This window comes from Aptenodytes patagonicus, chromosome 2, assembly GCF_965638725.1.
Source record: "Aptenodytes patagonicus chromosome 2, bAptPat1.pri.cur, whole genome shotgun sequence".
In the NCBI taxonomy this organism is placed as follows: Eukaryota; Metazoa; Chordata; class Aves; order Sphenisciformes; family Spheniscidae; genus Aptenodytes; species Aptenodytes patagonicus.
Genome location: NC_134950.1, coordinates 72,697,742 through 72,723,523, shown reverse-complemented (window position 1 = coordinate 72,723,523; position 25,782 = coordinate 72,697,742). Strand labels below are relative to the sequence as shown.

Here is a 25,782-nt window from a genome sequence, read left to right as displayed (position 1 = left end):
CCCTTCCCGCGCCCGCCCGCAGGGCAGGTTCCGCCCGGCCTGAGGAGAACCCGCCTCCCCTGGGCGAAGGGCAGCGGGGAAGCCACTGGAACAGCGACCTCTCGACGATGGAAAGAAGGTATTAGCTTATTCTGCTTCATTGTAATCTTTTTAAAGATGTATGAAACATTATTTCCTGCCCCCTTAACAACAGCCAGGGCTCTTTCTATGAAAAAAAGCCAAGTCAAGATATAGTCCCCTTTTCCCATCCTGCCCCTGCAAAGGTAGCGCAGTTCTCTGAGTCCATTCTCAACTCCCTGGTGCAAGGTACAGAAACACTGCAAGAATGACATATGGTGTATTCAGTTTTTCCAACCACCACCAGTAACATTCCAAGATTTCAGTTTTTCCAACATTCATTTTTTCCAACAACAGCCAACATTCAGCAGTTGAGAAAACAAAAATATTGTCAAAAAAAAAGAGTGCTCCATTCAATTGCAATCCACATAGTTACACTTCAAGTCCTCCAAGAACTGGGAGTTATTCACAGAAATGCTGCTAGAAACTGCTCTATTGATGCCTTAGAAGTTACATCTTGGCATTAAAGTTCCTTAGTTCGCATCTGGTAAGTTTTAATATTTAGATAAGTCTTCTGCCAAACTGCCCCTTGGTTCCTCTGAGAGAAAAGTCCAGGAAATACACACACAGGACATGCCACAAAAATGCTTCAGAAGTTCCAGAGATAGTAGAGATTAGCTATTAAGATTATATTCTGTTCATGGTATATTTTGGAGGAAGTAACTGGAGTAGAAGTATCTTGTTTCCTTCAATAAAACGGTATGACAATTTCAGCTTTAGAAAAAAAAGTTGTAATTACTAGTACATCATTTTCTTTTCTTTCATGTTACTTACAATCAGCAATTATGATGCTTAATTTTAAATCCCCATATCATAAAATTCAGCATCTCAATCTTGTCTAAAACTATTGCAATGCATTTCTTGTTCTTAAAATATGGAAATAACTATACATTCAAAATAAAAGCATTGTAATTATATACATAACAGCATATTCAAACAAATAGAAGACTTCTAATCACTTTATTTAGACACATTTTGTGTTTTCCCTGTCAGTTTTGACAGTTGGGTGAAAGAACATAAGCTGTCCTGCATTCCATTTTCATAATTGTACAGTAAGCCACAGCAGAATACAAGCCGGAGAAAAGTTTAGTCAGCACTTTCCATTAATTGATAGCGACAATACTATTTTGATTTGCTTCCACTATGCTTATGTACACCAACCCACTCTGGGAGAGGACTGCAAGTTAAATGTAAGTTACTAGTATGAGCGAATAGCAGGTGGGACAGTTGAACAGTCTTCTTCATTCAAAGTTCTGTCAATCACAGGTCTATATTTCAAGGTAACCTAAAGTAAAAGAGAACAAAGAACTTTAAGACAAACAAACCTCTTGTATCTAAACGAGACAGCCTAGCTAACAGGAATGACTGAATAACACAGATAACTGAATAACTTCATTGATGTTAAGCTAATTTCTCTATTATTCTTTTCCTTCCATAGAAAACGAACAGTTAGTAACCTACAAGGAACATTTAAGTTCCATCAAGTTACCACTGACTGAATTCCTTAAAAGCAAAGCCTGACCAGAAATGGTATCAGAAGACTACTACTTTAAAAAGACCTTTTGGACAAAAGTAAAGTTTTGGCTAAGATTGCTACTGCCTAGTTCTTTAAGCTAGCAAAGTTAGGAGACAGAACCGTGTCACTCTATCGTTCCATCCTCAGCAGCCATTCAGGAAGTGAAGTGTTCTCACTTGTCCTCAAACTAGATTCAAGGAAGCTAGAACCGGGGGAGAGGAAACAAAGCAGATGCAGAGAATGGGATACAAAAAACCAACACTCAAGATTTTTATAGGGTCAGATTTCATTTCTATCTTTGAAATACCATAAAAACTTTACGCTGAACACCAACAACAGGTTTTGCCACCATCAGAGGAAAAGAAAAAAGCTTTTGAACTAGCCTGATACAAGGGGAAACACAGTTCCAGCTCAAATCGCAAAGTCACTCGCCCAAAAATCAACAGTAACTTATCCCAGTTATGCCTACTGTTCAACAACAGAATAAATGTTCAATTTTTTTTTTTCTTTCTCTAAGTACACTAAACTGTATCAGGTACCTCAGACAGTGACAATCATTTGCAGTATTATCATGATATCAAGAGCTGTCTATGAGAGCAGCTGTCTGTTGACAGTGAGAAAGACCCTCAAGCATTAGGCTCAACGTACCTTCCCAGATGGGACATCCACATACGAAAGGGTGTGCTTTCTCCAGTGCTCTTCAAATGGCTTCCGCTGTTGGCCTTGGAGCGGCTTAGAATAGTCAAACTCATCTATCCGTAACTAAGAAGATTAGGTTAGTATAGAACAGAAATTACATCTGCAAATCACTTTACCACCACATGATTAGTTGCATTCCAATTACAACTGTAACACCATCTGTCTCCTAATAGCCAGCAAGCTTTATCTTAACACCGCCCGTGTGAAATTTTAAATACTGAGGCTTAACAAGGGCTTTAAGGTAATGTTCCTTGTATAGGACAATTATTCTGCTTGAAGTCCTGTTTATGCATTCATGACCTTATTATTACTCTAGTCCTGGTTTAGACCTTTCTAATCATTCGGATGCACACATGGAACAACTCTTCTCTCAAGATCGTTACCCAATGTTGCATGTATTGGTCATTTTATATGTAACAAATAAGAACAGATAAAACAGAGCAGATGGGACCCCAAATGAATACTACACTAATCTTAACTCAAGACTCTGAAGAAATTACAACTTTTAAATAATCCATCCGAGGACACATAACAAGGAAGTTCAATCCTACATCCAGGTCACAGAAAATATTTATACCTTATAGTCCTCTCTGGCATGAGCACCCCGGGACTCTTTGCGAGCCTCAGCACCATAAATTGTTTGTAGAGCACAAAGCATCAGGTTTTGCAGTTCAAGGGTCTCCACCAAGTCAGTGTTCCACACAATACCTAGTAAAATATTAAAATACTATGGAAGATGTTCTACAAACAAGTTATTCCTCAATTTACTTCTGTCCTATTGCCGATACTTAGAATCGAACAAGCCAATGCTCTACCTACTGCAATCACAGTACTCTGCAACACTGAATTACTCACTATTGCCTGCAAGGCTCAGTAACGATTCCTACACCCTAACAATCGTAATGAATCTTAGAAAAACTCAGTAGTTCTACCAGGTGTCCCTGTTGCATGTGTACTACTGAGATAAAATTACACCATAGACTCTTGCTGGCTATGTATCATACCTACAACTCAGTCCCCATACCTCATTTTGGATCACAAGATCTGGCTAGATGGTAGCTCTTTAAGTAGATCCCTAGCAGATCCAGACAACAGGGCTTTGCCTTCCTTCCCACCCTCAGAGAAGGGGGGGGGGGGGAACACCTGCTAGTTATACGAGGTTCTTCTTCATTTAAGTATCTCCAAGGTGGACCCACGTTCACTTACATGAACATATCTTCATTTTGATCCCTACGTTCTAAGCTATTGTAACACTTTTCTTGATGCTTGGTGAGAGCTGTTCAAGAAAGCCAGTTCTACTTTCAGTGTTAGAATACACATCCAATAGCAGTAGTTGGAGAGAAATACACGAGTGGACAAGATGCATCGTCAGTTGTACTTAATTAACCAAGTTCTCCTAAGATACTGCCATGTCTTGCAGTGTATCTGTATGCAGCGCTATCTGTTCAGCTGAAGAATGAAAACTGAGTGTTCAGCCTATGAATAGTCTTGTCACCTTTTTGCAACTCCCTGGCCTTTTCAGAAGATACTAGTGGTTCATCTTAGTATTTGAACAACTTCACATCATGTTCTGAGAGAACACCAGTTAGTACCTTATACAGTTAAATCTGTTTTCAGCCTCTGCTTCTTTGAGAGTCTGCAACCAGAAAATTACCAGTAAGATCAAGTACTTTACTGATTACCATGTTTAGCAAGTAGGGCTCTACCAAGTATTTTGGAAGATTCAAAATGGTCAAAGTCTTTAGCCAAAGTTTCAAGAAACACATAAGAAGGTTTACAGAAGAAAACAAACACTTTTCCCAGAGAGTACTCTGGCCAAGGTGTATTCTTTGCTATCAAATTACCTCTGTCAAATGTCTTTAGATGAGCCAGATCACCATAAATTTGGCAAAGTTTTTCACAGCCTTCTTGGAGTACAGAACCAGTACGAAATACAGCAGCATGGTTTTGCATTGTCTGCAAGGTAGTAAAACAAAATCAGTTTCATATGCTGCATATACATAATATCCCACATAACTTATTAGTTCCAAAAGAGCTTGATATAGAGCTGTTTTGAATTCCAGCATGTCTGCAGCCTGAAGAAAAAACATTCTTCTGTTCCTCCCAAACAGAGGCAACCCCACTCTATTATACAGTGGGTAAACTACCCAAGAGGAATAACCATGGAGGGGAGAAGAAACTAACAAAACTGATACAGCCTTTGCTGAGCACAGACAATCTTCTCACACTGCTTTTTACTTCTGCAAAGCAAATCCTGAAGCATACTTCACAAAGTGACCAAACCACCTCTGTGGCTTGCAGGTTCTCCCACCTTATACTTGTGAGCTTCACCAGGCTTACCTTCTGCATGTTAAGTCGCACTTCTGAAGTTCTTATGGTTCCGTCAGCAAATCTTAATTTGTCAAGATTAGCAACTGACTCTTCACCAGCATTTGGTTTAATGGAGGGAACTGGCTCTCCTAATAAGAAAGTTTCAGTAAGTTTAGTAGGTCGGGCTTGGTTTTGGTTTCTGGCAGTTTCATAGACTAGCAACTACTAAAAGTCAGATTTCACTACAACACAATCTGTTTTCTTCCTCTGTGGTACAGGTTAACTATAACTTTCCTGAACTCCCACCAATAGCATCCATACACTTAAAAACAGAGTTCTCAGTGCAATATATGAATCCCATTCTTTCCTGTGACAGTGAGTAGGGAATTTATAGGTTTGGCTAAATTCTGCTGTTAATTCCTTAAAAACAGCACTTGATGCAAATTCTTCTAAAGTACGGAATAAGCTTGTGGCTCCTTACCACCTTCTCCTATATTTTCCTTGTCTCCTCACCCCCAAACCTCCCACCCTCTCTTGGACCTGTTAAGGGACCAGGGACCAGTCAATAAGCTTTGCAGTTACACATGAGCTCTGCATCTTACCTCTAATACTGGAAGCCATTTGTTATTGGGTAACAAATCAAATGCAGCACCTTACCAGCACACTCCATCTCTCCTGCAGCTTTGCATTCAGACTAATAAAAACCTTCCTGCGACTTCAAAGGAGCCACAGAAAGACTCATCCAAATAAATGTTTGCACAAAGCCAGAGCCAATAGGCATTGCTAGATCCAAGCTGATTCCATCAGGAACCATTACTCTGTGCACTTTGTGCAGTTGTTTTCTTTTTTCAGCTCAGTAACTGTTGCTGAACCAGATTATTTAAAAATAACGTTCAGCAGTGATAATCCACATACAGGGGATGAGATGTTACAATTTTTAGTATCTATCTCTTTTTTGCATATGCAGTCCACCTTATAAATCAACAAGGTGGCAGAAAATTCCACTATAACAAAGTACAAAGTGCCAAGTGTAAGGCAGACTACATTTTGATGTAGAAGATGCAGTGCAAGATGTAGAGAAGTCAGTCTTCATACTCAATATTTTCTGTTTTGCTAGTTTGTGAAAAAATCAACTCAACTGTTTTTGCCGATAGCATTGACCCAATTCTAGTTTTAAGATCAACTCACAAAGCGAATGTTAATGACAAGCATTTGCATTGCAAAGAACATGCCTATAAAAAGCATAAACACCGATTTCTGCCTTTTCTAACAAGTAAGAGTCTATGTCTAGCATTCTGAGTTTGAATTAGGTAGCAACAACTCTGTTGGGCAGAAATGTAATCATAAAGGCAAATGTCTCTAAAAAAGTGAGACAAACCGTGAGACTTACCAGGCTTGCACGTCTCTGCAATAGTAAGGGCACAAGCACGACCAAAGACCACCAAATCTAGAAGCGAGTTTGCTCCAAGTCGATTTGCACCATGGACAGATGCAGAGGCTGCTTCCCCACAAGCATATAAACCAGGTACCACTTTATCCTCACCATTCACATGTGTAATCACCTATCATTTCAGACAGTCAATTAATACTCATCTCTTAAACAGTTTCTAACAGCGCAAACCTCCTTATTTGCAAAGGCCATGTGCATGTAAGGATGAAACAGAGCAATCTAAAGTTTTCTCCAACTCTAAAACCGTAAATACCTTAGTTCTAAAGGGTAAGTAGTAATACTATGTAAATACAGATGCTTATATAAATACAGTTATGCTGATGAAACAGAACCACATACTCTTCATCACAATTCTGCAGCAAGTCAGAAAAGCACAGGAAGAAAATCTGATCTGCACACATTTCTAAGGCAGAATTTTACATTAAAAAATTAACAAGTACAATACACTGAAACAGAAAAATTCAGCTAACACCATCACATTGACTTCTAACTAGTAGGAATTGAAGGAATCTGCTTTAGTGTAGAGATTATACGAGGTACAGAGAATTAATACACATTAACTTGAGTTACAGATTGTAACAGAGCCCTAGTTTGATCCCTGTTCAACTATATATTACCATCAACTTGATAAACAGGGAATTGTTGTCAGACATGACAGTAACTTCATTTTAGATGTTTCTTGGAACTCCCATCTCCAGGTGGGCTGGAACATGGCTCTCAAGTTATTTACAAAAACAAACCAGATTGTGTGTTTTAAGTACTCTGACATCATTATTATATTATTATTATTAAGCTAATGTTCTTCAGCATCCTTACATTTATGAAAAACATTGTTAATGCTCTTATATTTGGAAAATCATTTCTTATTATCATGCTGGAAAAAAAAAATCCTAAAAGTGATCTATTACTTACCTGTCCTTTGTAGTTAGTAGGAATACCTCCCATATTATAATGCACAGTAGGCAGAACAGGAATAGGGTCTTTAGTGACATCAACTCCAGCAAATATCATAGCTGTTTCTGAAATTCCTGGGAGACGGGCTGCTAGCTGCTGTGGTGGTAAGTGGTGCAACTGCAAGTACACGTGGTCTTTATCAGGACCACAACCCCTACCAAAAGAAAAAAAAACAAAAAACCCACCAAGTCAACACTGGAACATGTAACAAGAATTCTGCAAACACCAGTAACATTTCTAATCCAATTTGTTTCGTTTGTGAAAAATTTTAAACTTTTAATTTTTTCAAAGGTTATCTGACAAAAATTAGTATGTAGCATATTTAAGACTGTTGAACCTGGCAGATTTACGTGTAGTTTTCACCTCCCAGCTTTCTTTTCACAATAATTCACAGTATTTAAGACTTTAAATCACTGTATCACAGCAGAAATGTGTAAGAATTGAAGATGATTAATCAAGAGACCAGAGCACCAAATTATTTCCATTGTTTGCAGTAAGAACATATACATTAAACTTGTTTGAGCTACTGTCTCTAGACACACCAAATTCAAACAGGATACTCCCAGCATCTTGTGTTTCTTTTTAGTATCATTAGGAATTAACAAGTAAAAATTTTGCCCTACATGCAGTGTTCAGCTAACAGTTATTAAAGCTCACTCCCATGAATTACCAGGCGTTTATCAAATGAATTATTGTACCACATATAGTCTAGTATGGTTAAGTATTCATTCTGCAGCTTCATTAGAATATTTAACTAACCTTCCTTCACGGATTTCTATGGTCATAGAACGAGATACTACGTCCCTGGAAGCCAGATCCTTAGCAACAGGTGCGTATCTCTCCATAAATCTTTCACCTTGACTGTTAATTAGAATACCTCCCTCTCCACGACATCCTTCCGTTATAAGGCAGCCAGCCCCATAGATACCTGTGAAGAAAGAAAATAACCATCAAATGAGATGGTCTCTCGACAGCTTCGTAATCAGGACGACCAGGATTGAATAAACAAGGTCTTCTTAAAATAATGCAAAGTAGTGACAAGGGTAGATTTAATTCCACCCTAATCATACCACTAGTAACTGTCCCCCAAGACTGCTCAGAAACAAGCACTGTTATTCCTTTCAAACACTCTTCCTGGAAGGTAAGCAAGTTGATTTGGAACACCCACGGTATCTAAAATACTAGAACTAGAAGATATCTGCACCCAGCAATATGTAAGGAGACTTTTACAAAGATTTTGTAGACCTTCAGCAATTACTTTGTTCAAGATTTTTAAGTAAACCAGAAGTTGATTATCTCAAGGCCAGTTTGCTCATCTTTGTTCCCTCTTCTCCCGTGCTAAGGCAGTACAGGATGGCTTCAAATTGTGTGGAATGCGAAAGCTTACTCAGTTTTCTTTTCCTTTAGAGAAGGAAGGCCTACCTGTTAGCCTTCAGCACTGGTCATCATAGAAAACAAAAATGCTAACCAACTCATGCACTTGATAATTCCATAGCTTTTAACATAATTATCAGACAAGCAACGAAGCTTCTTTGACTAGAAAAACCTTAGCTAAGTCAAATGAGCATTGGGTCTCTACGATGTAACAAGGATAACATTGTAAAATTAAGTGACCAATTTTAAAAAATCACCACTTATCACAAGTTAAAACTGAGCATTTATTTAGTTACAACCAAAAAAGCAGATCTTCACTTTTTAGTCTGTGATCATTGTTGTCCACAGTTTAGATACTGATCCTGTGCTACAAAACTAGTCCTAAATATCTAACTTTACTTCAACTACCCCACTTCCACAAAAGATTCTAGTATATTAACTCCCTAACACTTGCATCTATCCCGTTGCTCCTGTGTCTAATATCAAACCCTTTAACATTTCCTCTTGCCTTTAAAATATAAGTTTAAGAGGTGAAGTGGTTTCCACTTGAAATTCATAAAACCCGTTAGTATGGTGGAGACAGCACCTTAAAATATTTAACACTGACCTTTAAATAGAACAGCTCAGACCTCTCTCTCATATTGTAAGTCTTACTCTCAGATTTATTATCCACAGCAGTTGCAGACAAGTCTGAACACCTGTCACAAGCAACTGAATGATGATGATACTGAATGATAATGAACTAATGAAGTGCTGCAGAAAAGTGCAAACTGACTTGAGCACATTTTAAAACAACAAAAAAATCTGTTCAAATCATTAAAAATAATGTTGTAAGTATTATTTCATATTCTGTACCTGTAGGGTGAAACTGTACAAATTCTAAGTCCTGGCAAGGAAGACCAGCTCGTGTGACCATAGCAGTGCCATCACCCGTACTAGTATGAGCAGATGTACAACTGAAGTAAGTGCGGCCGTACCCACTACAGGACACAAAAGTTAACAGAATTAGCAGCCCAAAAAAAAGTCACCAGAACATGTCACTTAACTATGCTCTTTGCACAACAGTGGAAGTAGAGCAGAGGGTTAATAAGCAAGATGTGCAAGTTTTGTCATCTCCTGTACTAAGTTCAACCAAAAGAAAACAAAATTGGTATTGCCCTGTTATGCTCAACCATATTTGAAAAATAGCTGGTGATAGAAGGTCCAAGAAAAAGAACAACAATTCCAAAGCAGGATAGTTAGGTTAGTATCAGAAGCCTTTCTGCCAGAAAAAAGTTACTTTAGAAAGTTCTCTCAATCCAATACCATTAGACTTCATTCAAACTATTACTAGCAGTTTTATCAAAAATAGCATGTAAGAATGGTTTATATCCTTGATATGGCCCTGATTTTATATTCTTAGATTTCAAAACTTAGTGGTCTAGAATTGGGTATTAAACATGAATTCTTATGCCTAAAACAAATAGGTTAGCTTCCAGAGTTATTGAGAACTGCCAATACTCCCAATTTCAGGACAAACTCTCAGAAGAAATATCAATCTACATATTGTATGTACCTCAAAGTACACAAGTATGAAAACAGCCTTGGCTTTAATAAAGCCAAATTATGTAGGCAACCAACCTAAGTTGTTGTTTTTTTTTTTTTGACAGATACGTCAAAATATTTTGCATACTGAAACAGATAGGAGACAGCCATAAGCAGCAAAAGACTAATACATATAGTATTCTAACAAACATATATAAACTTTTGCAACCAAGTAATGTTGTTACACTCATCTTCTGATAATTTCATCCTACAACAATCAGACTTATAATGTTGGTATCTTAATGTAATAGGTTCTCCAGAATTTTGAAAAAGCTGTTTCCTACAGGAAACTTAGAATCCTACAGATATACACATGCTAGTAGCACTGCAACAATGTCTGTTTTAAACAGCACATTTTAAAAATCTAAGACCATTTGGACCATACATACTGCTCTTACACATTCCAACTTTATGTCATTGTTCTAGAATTCAAAGTTAGACCTCGTACTAAATTTATACTTGGTCACAAAATTAGTATGTGCCTTCTTTCAGAGGGAATGACTGAATTCAATTATACTGCTTTTGATCGAAGGCGGGGGGAAGAAGAGCATATAAATCATGTTTTTCAAGTCAACATGTCATCTCCACACTATGGATTCAAATACACGTACAAACACACAGACTTCTAACTAGTAACACTCTCAAGTTTCTGTCCATCATAAACCTTACATTACCCAGTGGCAATGACAGTGTTCTTTGCTCTAAAACGATGTATAGTGCCATCTTCTATGCAAAGGGCAATAACACCACGACATTCTCCATTTTCCATAAGTAGGTCCAAGGCAAAATATTCAACAAAATAGCTTGTATCATATCTTAGAGACTGGAGGGGGGAAAAAAAAAAAAAAAAAAAAAAAAGAACTTTAAGAAAAATCCAGAAACCGAAGTAACCTCTCTTCAAAACTGTCAATGCATATGGGCTGCATCAGGATAAAAGCCACCCCCACCAACTCTCAGGGAAGCTCGTTTCCTCACAAATCTTTATAAAAATTTGCTAATGAATCTATTCTAGCTTAAAGAGACACAAGTAGTTACCAAACCAAACCACTTAATTCTGGGAAGTCATAGCTTGTCAGCAAGGCTTGTTATTTCCCTCTGCATTTGGCAACACTTTAGTCAGCTGTGGTGCTTGATACATGTACAAGCATGTTTTACTTAACCTCTCGCAGAGAAGTGGAATACGTCTCTGGGAGCCTAGTATATGAGCAGAAGCAGCGGGCATCAAGTCAAACATTTTTTCATGCCCTCAAGGATCAGACCGGTGTTTGGCAGCACTGAGCATTTGTATTGCAGCAGCATATATAGTGTGAACCTGAAGGAGAGCAATTAGCTAGCTACCAAGTAAATAACATTAGCTACTAGGTACTGAATTTCAGGTTTCAAGTAGCTTACTACCAGTTTAAAATACCCAAATCTTTCTTCAGTTATGGTTTGTAGAATTGATAGAAACAGATGCTGGAACACAGGTCACTTACTTGCTGTAGAGCAAGCTCAGAAATGCACAGTAGGCCTTCATGTATTTACACCTCTTGTTTCCCCCCTGTCTGAAGATGAGTGAAAGAAAATGCTGCCTTGTACCTCTTTTTAGAGTTCCCCAATGCCGCTGTTTCAGATTTTTTTCAAAAAAGTTTTTTGGGGAAAGTTTACTTAAATTCTTTTTGGGTCTAGTTAACAGACACAAAAGTATTAACAGTGAAGAACTACTCCAGACCACAAAGCTAACAGGGTACGCTAATTAACATCTGTTGTCTTCATGAGAGCCATTATAATTACGATCTTTCAGTTTATTCTGTTTCTGCATACTCCTGACAAAAAACAAGCATCACCTAGGCTACATCCTTCCACATTGCCTTAGGAAAGAAGGAAATCCAGAATTGTTATCAGTCGTTCCCCTAGATTCCTCGTTGATGTGTTTTGTTTGTTTTTTCTTCAAACTCCGGGGGGGGGGGGGGGATCATTAATTGCAAATACAAAAACCCAAACCAAGTTTACTTCACAGCTGCTTACCCTGCCGTACAGAGTATGCAACAGTGAGTGTCCTGTCCTGTCTGCAACACAACAGCATCTGTGAGCCTGTCCCCCTTTTCCAAACTGAAGACTCTGTCCACCAAATGCACGCTGATAGATTTTTCCTTCTTCAGTTCTGCTGAATGGCATCCCATAATTTTCCAGCTGTTGAATGCAAATACAAGCATCAGAAACTCTTCTGCATAACAATCCAACAAGTTATTTTACTACGTTCCTAGTAAAGAGATCTCTTTGGAAGCTAGTCTGTATTATAAGTAATTATAGTTGACATCGGTTCCAGTGAGTCTCACCTCTATCACCGCAGCTGGGGCTTGCTCGGTCATGTAGTGTATGGCATCCTGGTCACCCAGCCAATCAGACCCTTTCACTGTGTCATAGAAATGCCACCTCCAGTTATCGTCCTCCATGTTTCCCAGAGCAGCATTAATTCCTCCCTGAAAATGCATTTTCCTGGAATTATATTACTGAAGTACGGTTTTAGTAGGTTTTCCTCACTTCTGTTAAAAATCACATACCATCTATGCCTCTGTGTACAAGAAATACAGTAAAATCAGATTTAACGTGGCTATGAAAAACCTGTGCAATTTATCAGTTTCACAGTGGCTCTTATTTTGTTCTGCTTTGCATAACAATGAATTGCAAAGTTACATTGAATGCAATGAAAAAGCACTGAACATCTAAACATATATTGCCCTCCAAAATAGTTTCAACCAAATATGTAATATTTATAAAAGGAAGCGTGGCCTTGAAACGTGATGTTCACGTGCATATCCGCATCAGCTTTCTGACAGCAGGTGTTTTTAAACATTTGTTCTACCTCATTTCTCACCTGCGCAGCAACAGTATGAGATCTGGTGGGAAACAGCTTTGTAACACATGCTGTATTAAATCCAGCCTCTGACAAACCAAATGCAGCCCGCAGACCTGCTCCTCCTGCACCCACAACAACTGCATCGAATTCATGGTCCACGACTGGATATTGTGTAGAAATCTGGAAAAATAAATCAGTTTATTATGATCACAAATATTTCAAGCTAGGTCAAACTTAAGTTTCATGGAGACACAAGCAGTAGAGGTGTAATATCCTTAACAGACTCTTGTAGCGAATGCCACATATACTCTTTTGGGTGGAAACTATCATTAAAAAAAGCCATGCGTTTCAGCAACTCAATCTCACTACGTACTTGAACACAACACTCCACTAAAAGCCAAGTACCTGGTTGTTTCATGTCTCTCAAGCATTTAGTGTGTTATCTAATTTGTTACTTAGGATATAAAGAAGTACAAACATACCGAATCAGAAACCTTCGTAGAAGCATTTTTCTTTCCATAGACTGTGAAGTGTAAGTTGCGTGCAAGAGTCTGGCATGCCGCTGGCCACTACGGAAAGAAGTCAAGACAACTATTACAGAACAAATGTTTCCACAAGGAAGACTTTCAGCATTCTCAGCTACCCTATATTTATAACAAACCTTTACTTACCACTGATACCACATATTCAAGAATATTGTATCAATGTATTTTAGATCTACATGCAATGAAGTTCTGGCTCTCCTATACTGATACCCAGAAAAAAAAAAGTTTCGACTGGATGAGAGAACAGCCTGCAAGTAACAGGGTGTCACAGACTGTTATTCACTTCACTAACCAATCCCTAGACGTATCTGAGGCTGCACTGACAGAAGAATATGTTTGCAATTAATGCTGTAGTATTCTTGCATTTTTTTCCTAAATAAACCAAGATGAAGATAGCTTTATGGGAACCACAGGAATTAATGGAAAATACCTCTCGTGTCAAGCAATCCTCAGAATCTGAATTATTTCAGGTGGTGAAGAGTAATGAAGATAAAATTAGGTGGTAGGGAAAGCTGTTCCAGCTTATCATTGCTTCAAAAGTCAGAGATACTTCTCTTGTTCTCATTCTTTATTAATTAGTGACCAATTTAGAACCATTTACTAATACCTAAATGAATCACAAGGGCACAGTTCTCCCCTTCTGTAATGTTATTCCCTCTCCCCTAGCATGTTCAAAACCAAAACAAAAACCCCAGCACCCAAACCTACCCAGTATCCAATTTTTGCTTCGATAGGTTAAAACAATCAGAATTTTAGTCTCCACCATATAAATCTCTAATGTCGTGGAACCTGGTATTCCTTCTTTACACCATTCAGAAAAATACACCTAATAACCCAACATGTATGATTGATGAGAACAGCAACACAAAGCCATATTAGTGACCTGTGCAGTGACGTCAGCACTTCCCTATTTGAAGTATGTCCTAAAATGCACTGGAGTGATACTTGCCTTTTCCAGCAACTGTTATATTCACAGTTCAATCACCCCATAATATGCTAACAAGCAGATTTTCCCTCCCTATCACTTCCAAATGTCCATCTCTTCCCCCATCCTTGAAGTGAACTACAGTACACTTTCCTCGACAATAAAACCTGAGTTTTATTGCTTCTCATACTAGTTTCCCATCTTCTTGCATAACAGTGGATCTAATGCGTCATCATATTTGCTAACACGCTTCTGGTTTTTACAGCCATCTTTAAATAAGATCAATCTTAACACCTATTCATAAGGAGTTCTACTAATACCCTCCTCCAGGCAGTTACTCTCCCCCTTCCACCCTGCTGTGTTGTCACGCTGTGGGGCAATTCCGTGCCCATCTTAATTCCTGTATTAATCATCTTCATTAATATTTCACACACAGAATCAGATCAACTAGTTCACCGACAGCCAGATAAAACCTACTTATCAGATGTAATTCCTCTGCAAAACAGCTTTCCCAACAATCACAGCTCAAGCTCAAATGGGGTGTCCTCTCTGTAGCAAAACTGCTTTCACAGGCCTGAGTGCAATTGAAGTTAGACTAGCAGAACTCTAATTGACATGGCAGGCTACACTGCACATTTTAAATGTAGCGGCCATGCATTCTCTAGCATATACTACTACTGCTTGTTTCCGTAATGTCATTCCAGCAACAGTACAGCTCTTTTTACTGCAATAAATTATTTCTCCTAGGTGAGCAACAATACATTTGGTTAATGCATAAAGCAATTCAAAGAAAATCTTTACTGGATGTAAAGACAGCACACAACAAACAGGTTTGTACATACTTAGTATTGCTTAAAGAAAGTGCAAACGACTGAGGGGAAAAAAAAACACCACCAAAAAAACCCCAAGAGCTATAAACTGTGGTTATGCCCTAAAGCCCCAAAAGAAATTGGCCCATTCTTTTTCTCTCCTCAGAGTAAACAGCCTGCTGCACTCTCCAGTCAGAATTCTGCCACAATGCCTTGCAACTAATTTCCTTTTTAAAACACTTTGTTATTTTCTGAAGTCGCTATGAACAGTTATCAAATATATTTTGCATCAGAGAACTCTGGAAATATATTATAAAAAAACAAAACCACACAACTGTTTAGCAGACTGCTTTTCTTTTCACATCTAAGCTTCCGCAAAACAGAGTTTTCAGAACTGCTATTCCTATCCACATTCACTTTTTCGTTAAAGCTATACGTAAGAATTTCTGCTGCCACTAAGTTGTGTTCAGAATGAGTCTGAACAAAAGTCCACAAAGCAGAAAAAGATGTTACACTAAATTTGAAGGAAACACTGATCACACACTAATCCTGAATTGGTATGCTACCAGGAACATCATGGCCCTTATGAAACTAAGGTCCAGTCTGGACCAGCTCACTGCCATCTAAAACACAGTGACACTCTTTGAGCCTTTCTCCCCCTCAGTAGGTTGTCTTTTCTGCACTTCCTTTGTGAGACAGGGACAACTGCAGCTGCATTTATAGGGTCCTTTTCCCATGTATTTATCTTTTGTAATCCCAAACTCATTACGGACACACACAGTGAGAACGGTGGAAAGAAACGGAAGACTCCCACTTCACCACGGAGAAAAACAAGCCTTCACTAAGGACCGCTTACAGATCAGCTAAAACAAAACTGTCAAACGTTTAAGAAGCACTTTCTGGAAACAACTGCTAGCCAGATCTAAGCAACGTGCAGATATACGCTAGCTTCCCATGCAGGCCCAGAAGGAGCCAGCAGTAAGCTTTCTACCCAGGTGCTGGGACTGGAAGGTGCTGCATCTGCCAGACTCTTCCAGAGCCTTTCCCCAGCACACCCCGTACCCGCTGCCTTCCTCTATCCCTCGGGGAGCCTGCTCACGGCCTAAGGCTACGGCGCTCGCTTCCCAAGCCAAGAGGAGCGGCCTGGCCATGCCAACAGTCAGTTACCTCCCCGTAACCTGCCCCAGGAGCCGAGTAGCAAGGACAGCCGCGCTCCGCAAAAACAACCGGAGGGACCGAGCCTGCCGAGGGGGCACTCGGCCCCGCACGGCCCTGACTGCCCCGCTCCTGCAGCCCAGCCGCGGCTCCCCGCCCCGGGGCGAGTGCTCCCCCGCCAAGGTCACGGAGGAGACGGCAAGGACGGGCCGCCACGCACCAGGCCGCGGGGGAGGGCGGGCAGGGAGGGGGCCGGACGCGCTCCCCCGCCGCGGCTGAGGGGAGGGGCAGGAGACGCGCGGGGTCCTCAGGCCCAGCCGGCCCGTCTCCCTCCCGAAGGGGCTCTCCGCGCCAGCCCCGCGGCCCGACCCTTTCCCCTCCGCCAGGACGCCGGCGGGAGGGCAGCGCAGGACACAGCGGGCCGAGGACAGACACTCACCGCCCGCGCCGCCGGCCGCAGCCAGCGCTTCGCTAAGCTCCGCGAAGCCGCTACCGTCGCCGCCATTTCGCAGGGACCCCGAGGAGCGAGCAAGAGCGCATGCGCGAGACCGCCGCTACCGGCGCCGCTAACCCGCAAGGCTCGGCGGGAGAGACCAATTGTGCTGGGAGGGGGAGAGTCAGGGACTGAGTGAGTGCGTGCGTGCTTGCATGCTGGGTCCCCCCAAAACCTCCCCCTCGTCCCGACACCTGGGCGAGCTGAGGCGGGGCCAGACGATCGGGAGCGCTTAGGACTCGGGCGAGTCCGTTTGTTGTTGGGAGAGGGCTCTCCCCCTCTTTGTCTAGGCTAATGGGCTAGCCCGGGAGGGGGCGGGGTCGGCAGGTAAGTGACAGCGATAACGCTCCGCGCTGCCGGGCTGGTAGGTGGCTGTCCTGTTCCGCGGCCCGATCGCCCTGCCCCGCCGGGCCCACTCCCCCGCCCCGAGTCGGCGCTGGGCTGGTGGCGGTGGCGGTGGCGGGACCGGGGCTTGCAGCGCAAAGGGACCTGGAGGCCTTGGGGGCGGCGGCAACATCAGCTAACGTGCCGCCGGCCGGCAGGGCCGAGGCCCGGGGAGGGGGAGTGCCGCCGCGGGCCGGCAGTTACGGAGCAGGCCGGGGAGCCTCTCGCTGGACGAAAGCGCGTCCAGCAAAGTTCCCAAGCGACGGGGCCGCCGTTTGAGGGTCTCGGGCTGAAATAGCTGTCCCGGAGTTAGCTGTGGTCCGGGTGAGAGGGTGGCTGTGGGAGCGGCCCTGCTCCTGTGGTGCTGCTAAGGCCGTGTGTCTCTCCTGTAAATCTAAGGTGCCTTCATGAATAATTTAAATGACCCTCCCAACTGGAACATCCTGCCAAATCAACGAGAGCCCGGGGATGAAGGCAGCCGATGGAACTACGCCTTGCTGGTCCCCATGCTGGGCTTGGCCGCCTTCCGTAAGTAGCGCCCAGGCCTGTCTGCTGGAGCTGGAGTGCGTGGCTGCGCTCAGGCCTCTCACCCGCCAGCCAAAGGGGAATCTCTGAAGCAGTATAGTGATACCCCATCTAGGCATTTCCTCTGGCCTGCTCATTTATAATGTTATAAACAGTAAGCACTGTTTATAGCATTAAGGCAACGGCCATTTTTCACACATGGAATTGAATCCATATTTACTAAGCTCCAGTTTACAAAGCTCTCTCAGAAGCGTGGACATATGACGTGCTAGAGAGCCCAAAGGTAACAACCCAAGGAGCTGCTGATGTATATTTATGTACTGGACCTGAAAAGTTCTCAGTGCAGTTCCTGCATTGGAAACCTCCGGTTTGTTTCCCCATAACGTTGTTTTCCTTCTTTAATCCAAGAAGTGTATGTATTAGCACTAAAAGACATGGGGAGATTATACTTCAAAGGAAACATCATCATTTAAAGTGAGTTACTGTGAAACATGGACCCACAGAAATACATTTTGTGGGACGTGAATAGAAGTGAATATCACTGGGGAGGGCAGGAAAGAAAGTTTTTCACCACTTAATAGCTTCTTTAGAGGCATAGTTAATTAATCATACCCATCAATGTTATATGTGTTATACTCATGTCTGAAGTCTCATTTATATATGATAGGTTGGATCTGGACCAGAGAATGTCAAAAAGAAATAGAAAGAGAAAAAAAAGAGTATTATAAAAAACATTCATCTTTACAAAAAGACCTGGAAGCCAAATACCGGGATATAATCACAGAAAATCGTCGGACGGTTGCTCACTTGGAGTTGGAGCTTGAAAAGGAACGCAACAGAACCCTGAGTTACCGTGAAGCCCTCGTGTCCCAGAGTCGCAAGCTAGTAGAAGAAAGAAGGATCCTAGAACAGGAGCAGGAGAAGTTAGAGCGAGAAAAACAAGTCCTTTTGCGCTCAGGAGCAGCAGGTAACTTGTACCAAAGTTGTCTGGCAAAGGAAGAAGAGTGGCAAAAGAGAGCCAATATTTTACTAAAAGAATTTGAAGAGGGACTTAAAGAAAGACAGGACATCTACTGCAGTCTTGTTGTACCCAGAAGCCAGAGACTAGAAATAGAGAAAAATCTGCTAGTTAAAGCAGCAACAGATCCTGTTGCTGTGGCTCTACATATGGAAAGTGGCTTAAAAGATATTTTCAAACATGATAACTACTGTGGCAATCTGCTGAACAGAAACAAAAGTCAAAATGGAAGACTTATGTGGCTGTATCTGAGATACTGGGAACTAGCTATTGAACTACAAAAGTTCAAGAGGGCAGAAAAGGCCATGTTAGGAAAACGATAAGTAGGAGAAGTAATGGGATTTCATGTGATCCACTGTGCGTAGTAGGGACAATCACAGTTGTAGTCTGAAGCTGTTAAATTCTACCGTGTTTCCATTTCTTCTCCTCGTTGCACTTGCATTTGCATGGGACGTGCAGTTTTGGTGCCTTTCCTTTCACTGTCTAACAACAGATGCTCCAGTGAGCTATGCATGCTCTTAAACTCTGTGAGTGTGTTTGTATTGCAGACTGCAGTGTAGTATAGAGATATGCCAGCTTCCATAGGTATCAGAAGCAGCAAAACAGAACTCCGTTTAGAGTGATTTACCTAGTTGATGGTCATACACCATCAACAGAGAGGTGTGATTCGTCTCCCCCAAGTGGGGTAGCACATTGTGCTCCTTATCCCTGATGTTTTACATGGTGTCTCAACACTATCTTTTTCTTTTTTGTTTGTTTGTTTGTTTGTTTAAGCAAGACTGATTTTGAGGCAGATGCTTGGAAGAGACCATGTTTGAGCAAGGTGCTTGTCACATAAATCCTACGTGTATATATGTACATTTATATAAATATATGTATGTGTGAATGTGTGTGTGTATAAATGTATGCATTAGTATTCTGAGGGGGGGGAATAGTATGATCATGTTTCAAATTAATCAGTCTTGCATTGTCTTCCAGCTTAATATACAAATAGTACTTTATGAAGGAAACTTCCAAAAGATGCTAATTAAAATAACACATAAAGAAACAGATTGATGAAAGTCTCATTGGAGCTAGGAATTCATGCTTGAATACTAAAGAGTGTATGAACTCAAAGTTATATTCTCATCATACTGGAGATATGTTAAGAATACTTACGTTTTTCTCTCCGTCAAGGTTTTAGCTGTAACCCAACAGTGTACATCCATTATAGACGTCACCGTGCTGCTGCCTCTGCATGCCAGCGCACTGGCTGCTACCTGGTTAGCTTGCAGGAACCTCCATGGGTTACAGCCATTGCGCCTGGCTCTGTTCCTTGGACAGGTCCCGTTTGTTATTCACAGATAGGAACCTAAATGCAGCCTGCACTGGTAGCCGCTACCTCCCTCCCTGACTGTCTTGGTTCTCTCAGAACTGAAGTACGCTTTTCCACGACTCTTAAATTTTGAGCTTATGGTTCACCACTTCACGTACACGTGACCATGAAAGCCTACAGATATACAAGCTTTGCAAACTTTCAAGAAAGGGGGCTTTTTACTTTGGTTAGCACAGTAAAATAAACAGATCTAGATATTAAAAAAAAAAAAATGCCTCAGTGCATTTCCATGCTTGAAATCCCCTAAAATTTTGAGTATTCTTTGGGTCCTTGTAGCAGTAGGAACCACCTTCTTTTTTCAAATGTGCCATGTATTTTGGAGAATAACTTTTTTCTTCCTCCTTTCTAATCCAGCCTTAGACCTCAAAGGGGCAGTGTTTGCCCTTTTGTTTATAACATCTGGTCTTCTCTATTACTTGACTTTGATAGTGTTGGTAGGTTGTCAGTTCTTTAATTAACAGTTCTTTATTTACTGAGGGCTAGACTTGACAAACACGTTTGCTCTAGGCAATCAGCTACCGCGTGGCCCAGAAGCAATCCAGCTAAGTGAATGCCCATCCAAGTTTAACAGAGAACTCCAGCAGTTGTGGGTCTTTCTCTTTATTATTTCCCTCTGGTTTCATCTCAGTCTGGGCACAGAAGATGGCAGATAAATCTTTTGAAGTAGCATGTGCAACGTAATCCAGTTACTCAGCAAAAACATCTAATGTGAAACAAAATTCTTAAACAGAATATGTTTCCCAACTACTCAGTTTTCCAGTTGTGATTTTGCTCACCTTGGTGGTGCTAATTATACTGTTGTATTGATTTATTAGTCTCTTATGTACTGATTTTTTTTTTTTTTTAAATAAATTTGTAGTAGACAGACACCTGAAAAAAAAAAAAAAAAAGAGATACTATCACAAACACCAGAAAGGCCAAAATTTGTCTGGATGCCATGCATATGCGGGTTGGGAGATGAGAATGCAATTGAGTTACTACTCGTGTGTGACAGCCTGAGCCAAGCTGCTGTAGCTGGTATGCACATGCCCTAATTGCCCAGTAGAACAAATTAGTTTGAACAACTAATTACCCTGTGTGTAATTCCTCCAGGATGTGGAAAGTGTCTAACCACACAGCTGTAGAGCATTTTGTATGTACGTATAGGCAGTTAAGCAACTCGGGTGACAAACAGCAGCCAGTGAATCAATGCCAATGTATTTTAAGACTCATGTCTTGACTTTGTACATACTTATTAGTTCTTAATATTAAAAGCATTTTATGCTTTTTTAGTTTTTTCATAGTTTGTCACTGACATCACTCAAAATGTTTAAAGAAAATGTAATCAAGAGGGTAAAATACTTTTTTCAGTATAAATATGTCAGTTAAAGCATCATACGCTCAATGGCACAGGGTTGGATGCAATGTAATAAATGTTTTATTCCCTTTCACTTCTTCAGAAGTGTCAATTATTTGTACAACTAATTGTTGAACTATTGTTCATGGACACTTTGCAGATCAGTATATTAAGACTGAAGAGTTATTTGAGGAGGATTTTTAAAAGTGTGTAACTGGTTTAGAAGCACCAGTCCTGTTAGTTTCTACCAAAACTCATGTTTGTTTGTGTGTTATGTATTTTTGAAACATTCCCCCTTTGTAGGTTGTTATGTTGAACATTCTATTGTGAGCTTTATCTTGCTCAACAACCATTGTTCTGGATTGGTTATTTGTTTGGAAATGCCCATATATATGTAGAATGCAAGAATAATTTGTTTTCAAACTATTTAATGAACTTTTTTTGGTTATGAAAATGGTCACTCACCTGTTAAATGAAGAATAACAATTAATAAAAACCCTTACATATTTCTGCACTGTTTTGTAACTTGGGCAAGGTGGGTAGGAGGAGTGGAATTTCCTGTTTTATTCCAACTTTCTAAGCAAATTGCACAATTTTAAGGTTTTACAATTTTTATATTGGTATGAAAAAAGTTTTGGTCTTTGTGCTGAGAAGAGAATATGTTAGAAGGTTTTTTTCTTTCTTAGGAAAGAACAGCATCATTAAACAGATAAGTGCACCAGCTTTAACTAAAGATGAGTGGTTAAAGATGACCATCCCACTAAAAGACTGGGGTAATTCTTTCTGTCTGTTACGTAGGGTATTCTGCCTCCCTCCAGAATCCCTCAAATGTCTCATTCTGCATGTCAGCTCCTTTTCATTTCCCCAGGTGCATTTTCTTGTTTTCCTGCTCTCCGTAAAGAAGTACAATCCAGCTGCTCTAGGACAGTGTTCAGGCACTCTGGGAGTCCTTGTTCCCTTCATAAAAGAACCTTAATCTCTTTGTATTTGACACAATCCTTTGCATTTACTCATCCCTCACCTTCACATGGAGAATGCCATGCTTGTGAAATATTAGAAATAAAAGAGTACAGCTTGTTGTCAAATGGAGAACAAGAGCTGGTGTTTGTTATTATAACTTCAGATTTGTTATTATAACTTCGGTTTAAAATTACCACACTGTTCAAGTCTTGGAGTTTGGGGGTTCTTTTTAATGCATATCTTGTTCAGGTGGTTCACACATCTGTGGGTCACAGCCTTTCCTGAAAGTTAGTAACATGCAGGTTGGAAGAGGCATCCTAGGGCTGCTGTGGAACGGAGGGCTGCAGGTTGCCTTCCAAAGAGAACTCCCACTTGGAGGCTGTGGTAGTGGTGCTGGGTTTGGTGGATGGGGCTCCAGGTGTCTGCCTCAGGCGTCTGAGAAGCGAAGGTCCCTCAGGGAAGTCTTCAGCCTCGTCTGAGTCCTACTGGGGCGTGCCCTGAGAGTAGCTACACACATGGGTTTCACCACGGCACAGCTAAGTTGTCCCCAGTCCATACCCCACAGGGCAGTAGCCGTGTTAATATGACTTTTTACATTTAGACACAGGTAAGGAAACAGCCTGAGACATCTTGTGCTTTCAATAAAAGCAAAAAACATGTTCTGTTTGAACTGCCTGTTGTGTGGTACAGCTGCTGTCCTGGGTGCGTGCAACACAGAGAGAAAGGCAAAAACACTCTGGACTTCACGGAACTTTGAGTGACTGCTAGAAAAGGGAAATCTTCCTTAGAAAATGCTCCTGAAGGGGGGCGGGTAAAGAGGAGCAGCCCAGAGGGTCTGGCCTTCTCTTGCTTCTACTGCCAGAATAGGAGCTGCCAGAAGACTGCTGACACGACTACGTGTCTTGCTCAAAGGGATGCTGCACTCTGGAAGTGACAGCTCTGTTCAAGCCCCCCTGAAGGGAAGGGTTTTCAGAAGCCACCCATTACCTCTTGCTCTTTAAATCACTCTTTTGAACACACCTATGTGAGGATGAGAAAATAGAGTTCCCCTGTGGAGGATACAAGGCAGAAAGAGTGGTCAATGGTTCAGGTATTGTGGCAAAAGCAATGGAATTTAAGTTACAGCTTTGATAAAAGGATAAAATTCAAGTTTACTCTATAGTTACAGTCGTGGTGCAGCTGGATATGAAGACTTTGCCTGTGTGCATGCCAAGGACACATAGTCGTTAATTGACTGCTTGGTCCAGGAGCTCTCCAGCTAACCACTGCATAGCTGCAACAACAGACGGATCTGCAAAGAAGTAGCTCACTGAAATTTAGGGTAGCTTGACAGTGAGGAGATCAACTGGTCTGCCAGCCACTTCACAACAAAACAACCGACTGATTGCTGCAGCTGGGGCCAGAGGTTTCCCCAGGGAGCTCCTGCCGATACGCAGAAGCTCTGCCCTGTAAGCTGATAGGCGCTATCTGTATGCTTAGATATATTGCTTAACCACTTGGGGTGAAGGATCCAGTGCACAGCCAGGGATTTCCCCAGGTGGTTCCTGTTGTCGATTAAGGAATTGATCAAATCATGCATAATTTTCTATAGGCAGTGGAAATTGTTCCTGCCTATGCAAGGATGGGCACGTGGGGCTGTCTTTTGCTCGTAGATGTGTTTCTTACATAGTTTAAGATAATCGGCAAAAACTGATCATGCATACACTGTAGTGGTCACGTAGGCCCACAGGCCAGCTGGATTATAAAAATTCACCAGAACAACAGTTTGGGGAGTCTCAGTCCATCTAGCTGAAGACACCATTGCAGGGATGTTTGCAACATCAGCATCCAGGCAGCAACCAACCATCTTGGTCAAGAGATTCGGTCCCCCCCGTAAGCGTTATCCTATGCAAAATATCCCGATAAAAATAATAAAAGTTCTGTCTCTGAATGTGTGCAGTAGTATATTTAGTCAGTAAAGTCCAAGTGGGAGACTGAGAAACCATTTCTCAGCACAGAGAAGTTTCAAAATCTTGGAAAAGTAGACAAATTGGCCTTTTAAACTGGTAACACTTAAATACATTTTGAAGGAAGTAAAAGAAACAAGTAAAACCTCAGCACCTGACCTAGACCAAATAAGTTTAAAAGACCTCGTACAGGCAGACGCCCAAAGGACTGGTATTAGCAGAACTCTGACTTACAGATGGCAACACATGTACTGGGTAGTATCAAGGAAAACAGAACTATTTTGATACTGAAATCAAGTTATGTGGCAAAACTGAGAGACCTATTATGATAATCTGATTGACCATCTTAATACTCTTCCCATGGATTCTGACAACCAGGGTAACAAAAGCTTGGCCTATTAATGGCCAATGGGTGACAGAGAGGCCTTATAGCTGAACCTCGGTGCTCTGAGAAGGTAAAATCACTCCAATTCGTCATTCAATATGCTAGGAAAAACCGCAACCCTTGTGGGCAGTATTCACAGAACCGGCCGAGGCCTCCTACTCAGTGACACGTGAACATACCCTCTGGTTCTGAAGTAAAAAGAACTATCTGACCACGTGGTCAGATGAAAATTGATCTGGAAGTGCCACCACTCATCTGGAATTGAAAAAGGATCATGCTGAGCCAATTACCGTCAAGGTCAGAGTCAAACAAGGGGATCCAATGTCACCCAATTAATCCATTACTCTGCAACCTAGAAGAAGATGGCTATGGATTCCACCAGAGCAAATGCCACAATGTGGCAAAACCAGGTTACCGGCTTGGCCTTTGCTGATGACTTTGACCTGCCAAGCAACACATGGGAGGCAATGCAAAACACTGTCTCCCTTGTAGAAACCTTTCTGTGAGTGCACTGATCTAAAAACCCAGGAGGGAGAAATGTCACGGCTTTTTCACTAACCCCACCCATGATTCTTATACGATCAATGACTGCAGCCACTGGAAGGTGTTCAATATAAGCCAAACACAATTGCTCCAGGAGACTCTGAAAAATACCCCGGCTTGAAAATTTACCTCTGGATAGGGACATCTAAATCTGAATATTGAAACTTGATTCTTGGTTTTCTAACGTGGGAAAAGCTCTGTCAAAACCTTTACAGAAAGCTCACAGCTTTGAAGACCTACACAGTACCAAAACTCACATACTTGGTGAACCATGCAGACATGAAGGGTGCAGCCTGGACTTTAACATCAGAAGGGCTGTTAAAAAATGGTCACACCTCCCAGCTTGTACATGTGACCGCCTACTGTGCAACAGCACTAAGGGTGGTGGCCGACAAGTCACGCGTGTGGCAAGCTTTATTCTAAATGGACAAGTGCAGTCATAGCATCTAATCCTACTCACAAGGTACCAGTGTCTGAGAAATTACTGTGGAAGGAGTTTTACAAAAAGAGTAATTACAGACAGATTATGGATAGCCACTG

The 25,782-nt window shown here is 41.3% G+C and overlaps 2 protein-coding genes across 4 annotated transcripts; one reads left to right on the top strand and one right to left on the bottom strand.

Moving 5' to 3' along the window:
• Positions 1-321: 321 nt before the first annotated feature.
• On the bottom strand, positions 322-16,825 carry SDHA (succinate dehydrogenase complex flavoprotein subunit A). The gene is made up of 15 exons (XM_076330204.1): positions 16,717-16,825; positions 13,326-13,412; positions 12,862-13,023; positions 12,323-12,466; positions 12,012-12,176; positions 10,679-10,827; positions 9,276-9,400; positions 7,806-7,974; positions 7,005-7,200; positions 6,033-6,204; positions 4,673-4,791; positions 4,177-4,288; positions 2,910-3,040; positions 2,282-2,395; positions 322-1,402 (listed from the first exon to the last, which is right to left on the bottom strand). Exons 1-15 carry the CDS (start codon positions 16,780-16,782, stop codon positions 1,316-1,318), a joined length of 1,998 nt encoding a protein of 665 aa, XP_076186319.1. The 5' UTR covers positions 16,783-16,825; the 3' UTR covers positions 322-1,315.
• CCDC127 (coiled-coil domain containing 127) lies at positions 16,821-21,922 on the top strand. Of its 3 annotated transcripts, none has more exons than XM_076330206.1 (3): positions 16,821-16,905; positions 17,554-17,682; positions 18,347-21,922. In XM_076330206.1, the coding sequence occupies exons 2-3, from the start codon at positions 17,562-17,564 to the stop codon at positions 19,018-19,020; spliced, it is 795 nt and encodes a 264-aa protein (XP_076186321.1). In that variant the 5' UTR covers positions 16,821-16,905; positions 17,554-17,561; the 3' UTR covers positions 19,021-21,922. The 3 variants fall into 3 exon arrangements, with proteins under 3 accessions (XP_076186321.1, XP_076186322.1, XP_076186320.1); XM_076330207.1 differs by lacking the exon at positions 16,821-16,905 and adding an exon at positions 16,923-17,097; XM_076330205.1 differs by lacking the exon at positions 16,821-16,905 and adding an exon at positions 17,112-17,134.
• Positions 21,923-25,782: the final 3,860 nt, after the last annotated feature.

Bases quoted from the DNA above. Each gene is read 5' to 3' on its own strand.
- CCDC127 (XM_076330206.1), top strand. From the start codon at position 17,562: ATGAATAATTTAAATGACCCTCCCAACTGGAACATCCTGCCAAATCAA. The intron at 17,683-18,346 runs GTAAGTAGCGCC...TATATATGATAG, and splicing joins GCTGGGCTTGGCCGCCTTCC to GTTGGATCTGGACCAGAGAA.
- SDHA (XM_076330204.1), bottom strand. From the start codon at position 16,782: ATGGCGGCGACGGTAGCGGCTTCGCGGAGCTTAGCGAAGCGCTGGCTG. The intron at 13,413-16,716 runs GTGAGTGTCTGT...TTCTTTCCGTAG, and splicing joins TGCGGCCGGCGGCGCGGGCG to TGGCCAGCGGCATGCCAGAC. The intron at 4,792-6,032 runs GTAAGTCTCACG...CTTTCTTATTAG, and splicing joins TGCAGAGACGTGCAAGCCTG to GAGAGCCAGTTCCCTCCATT.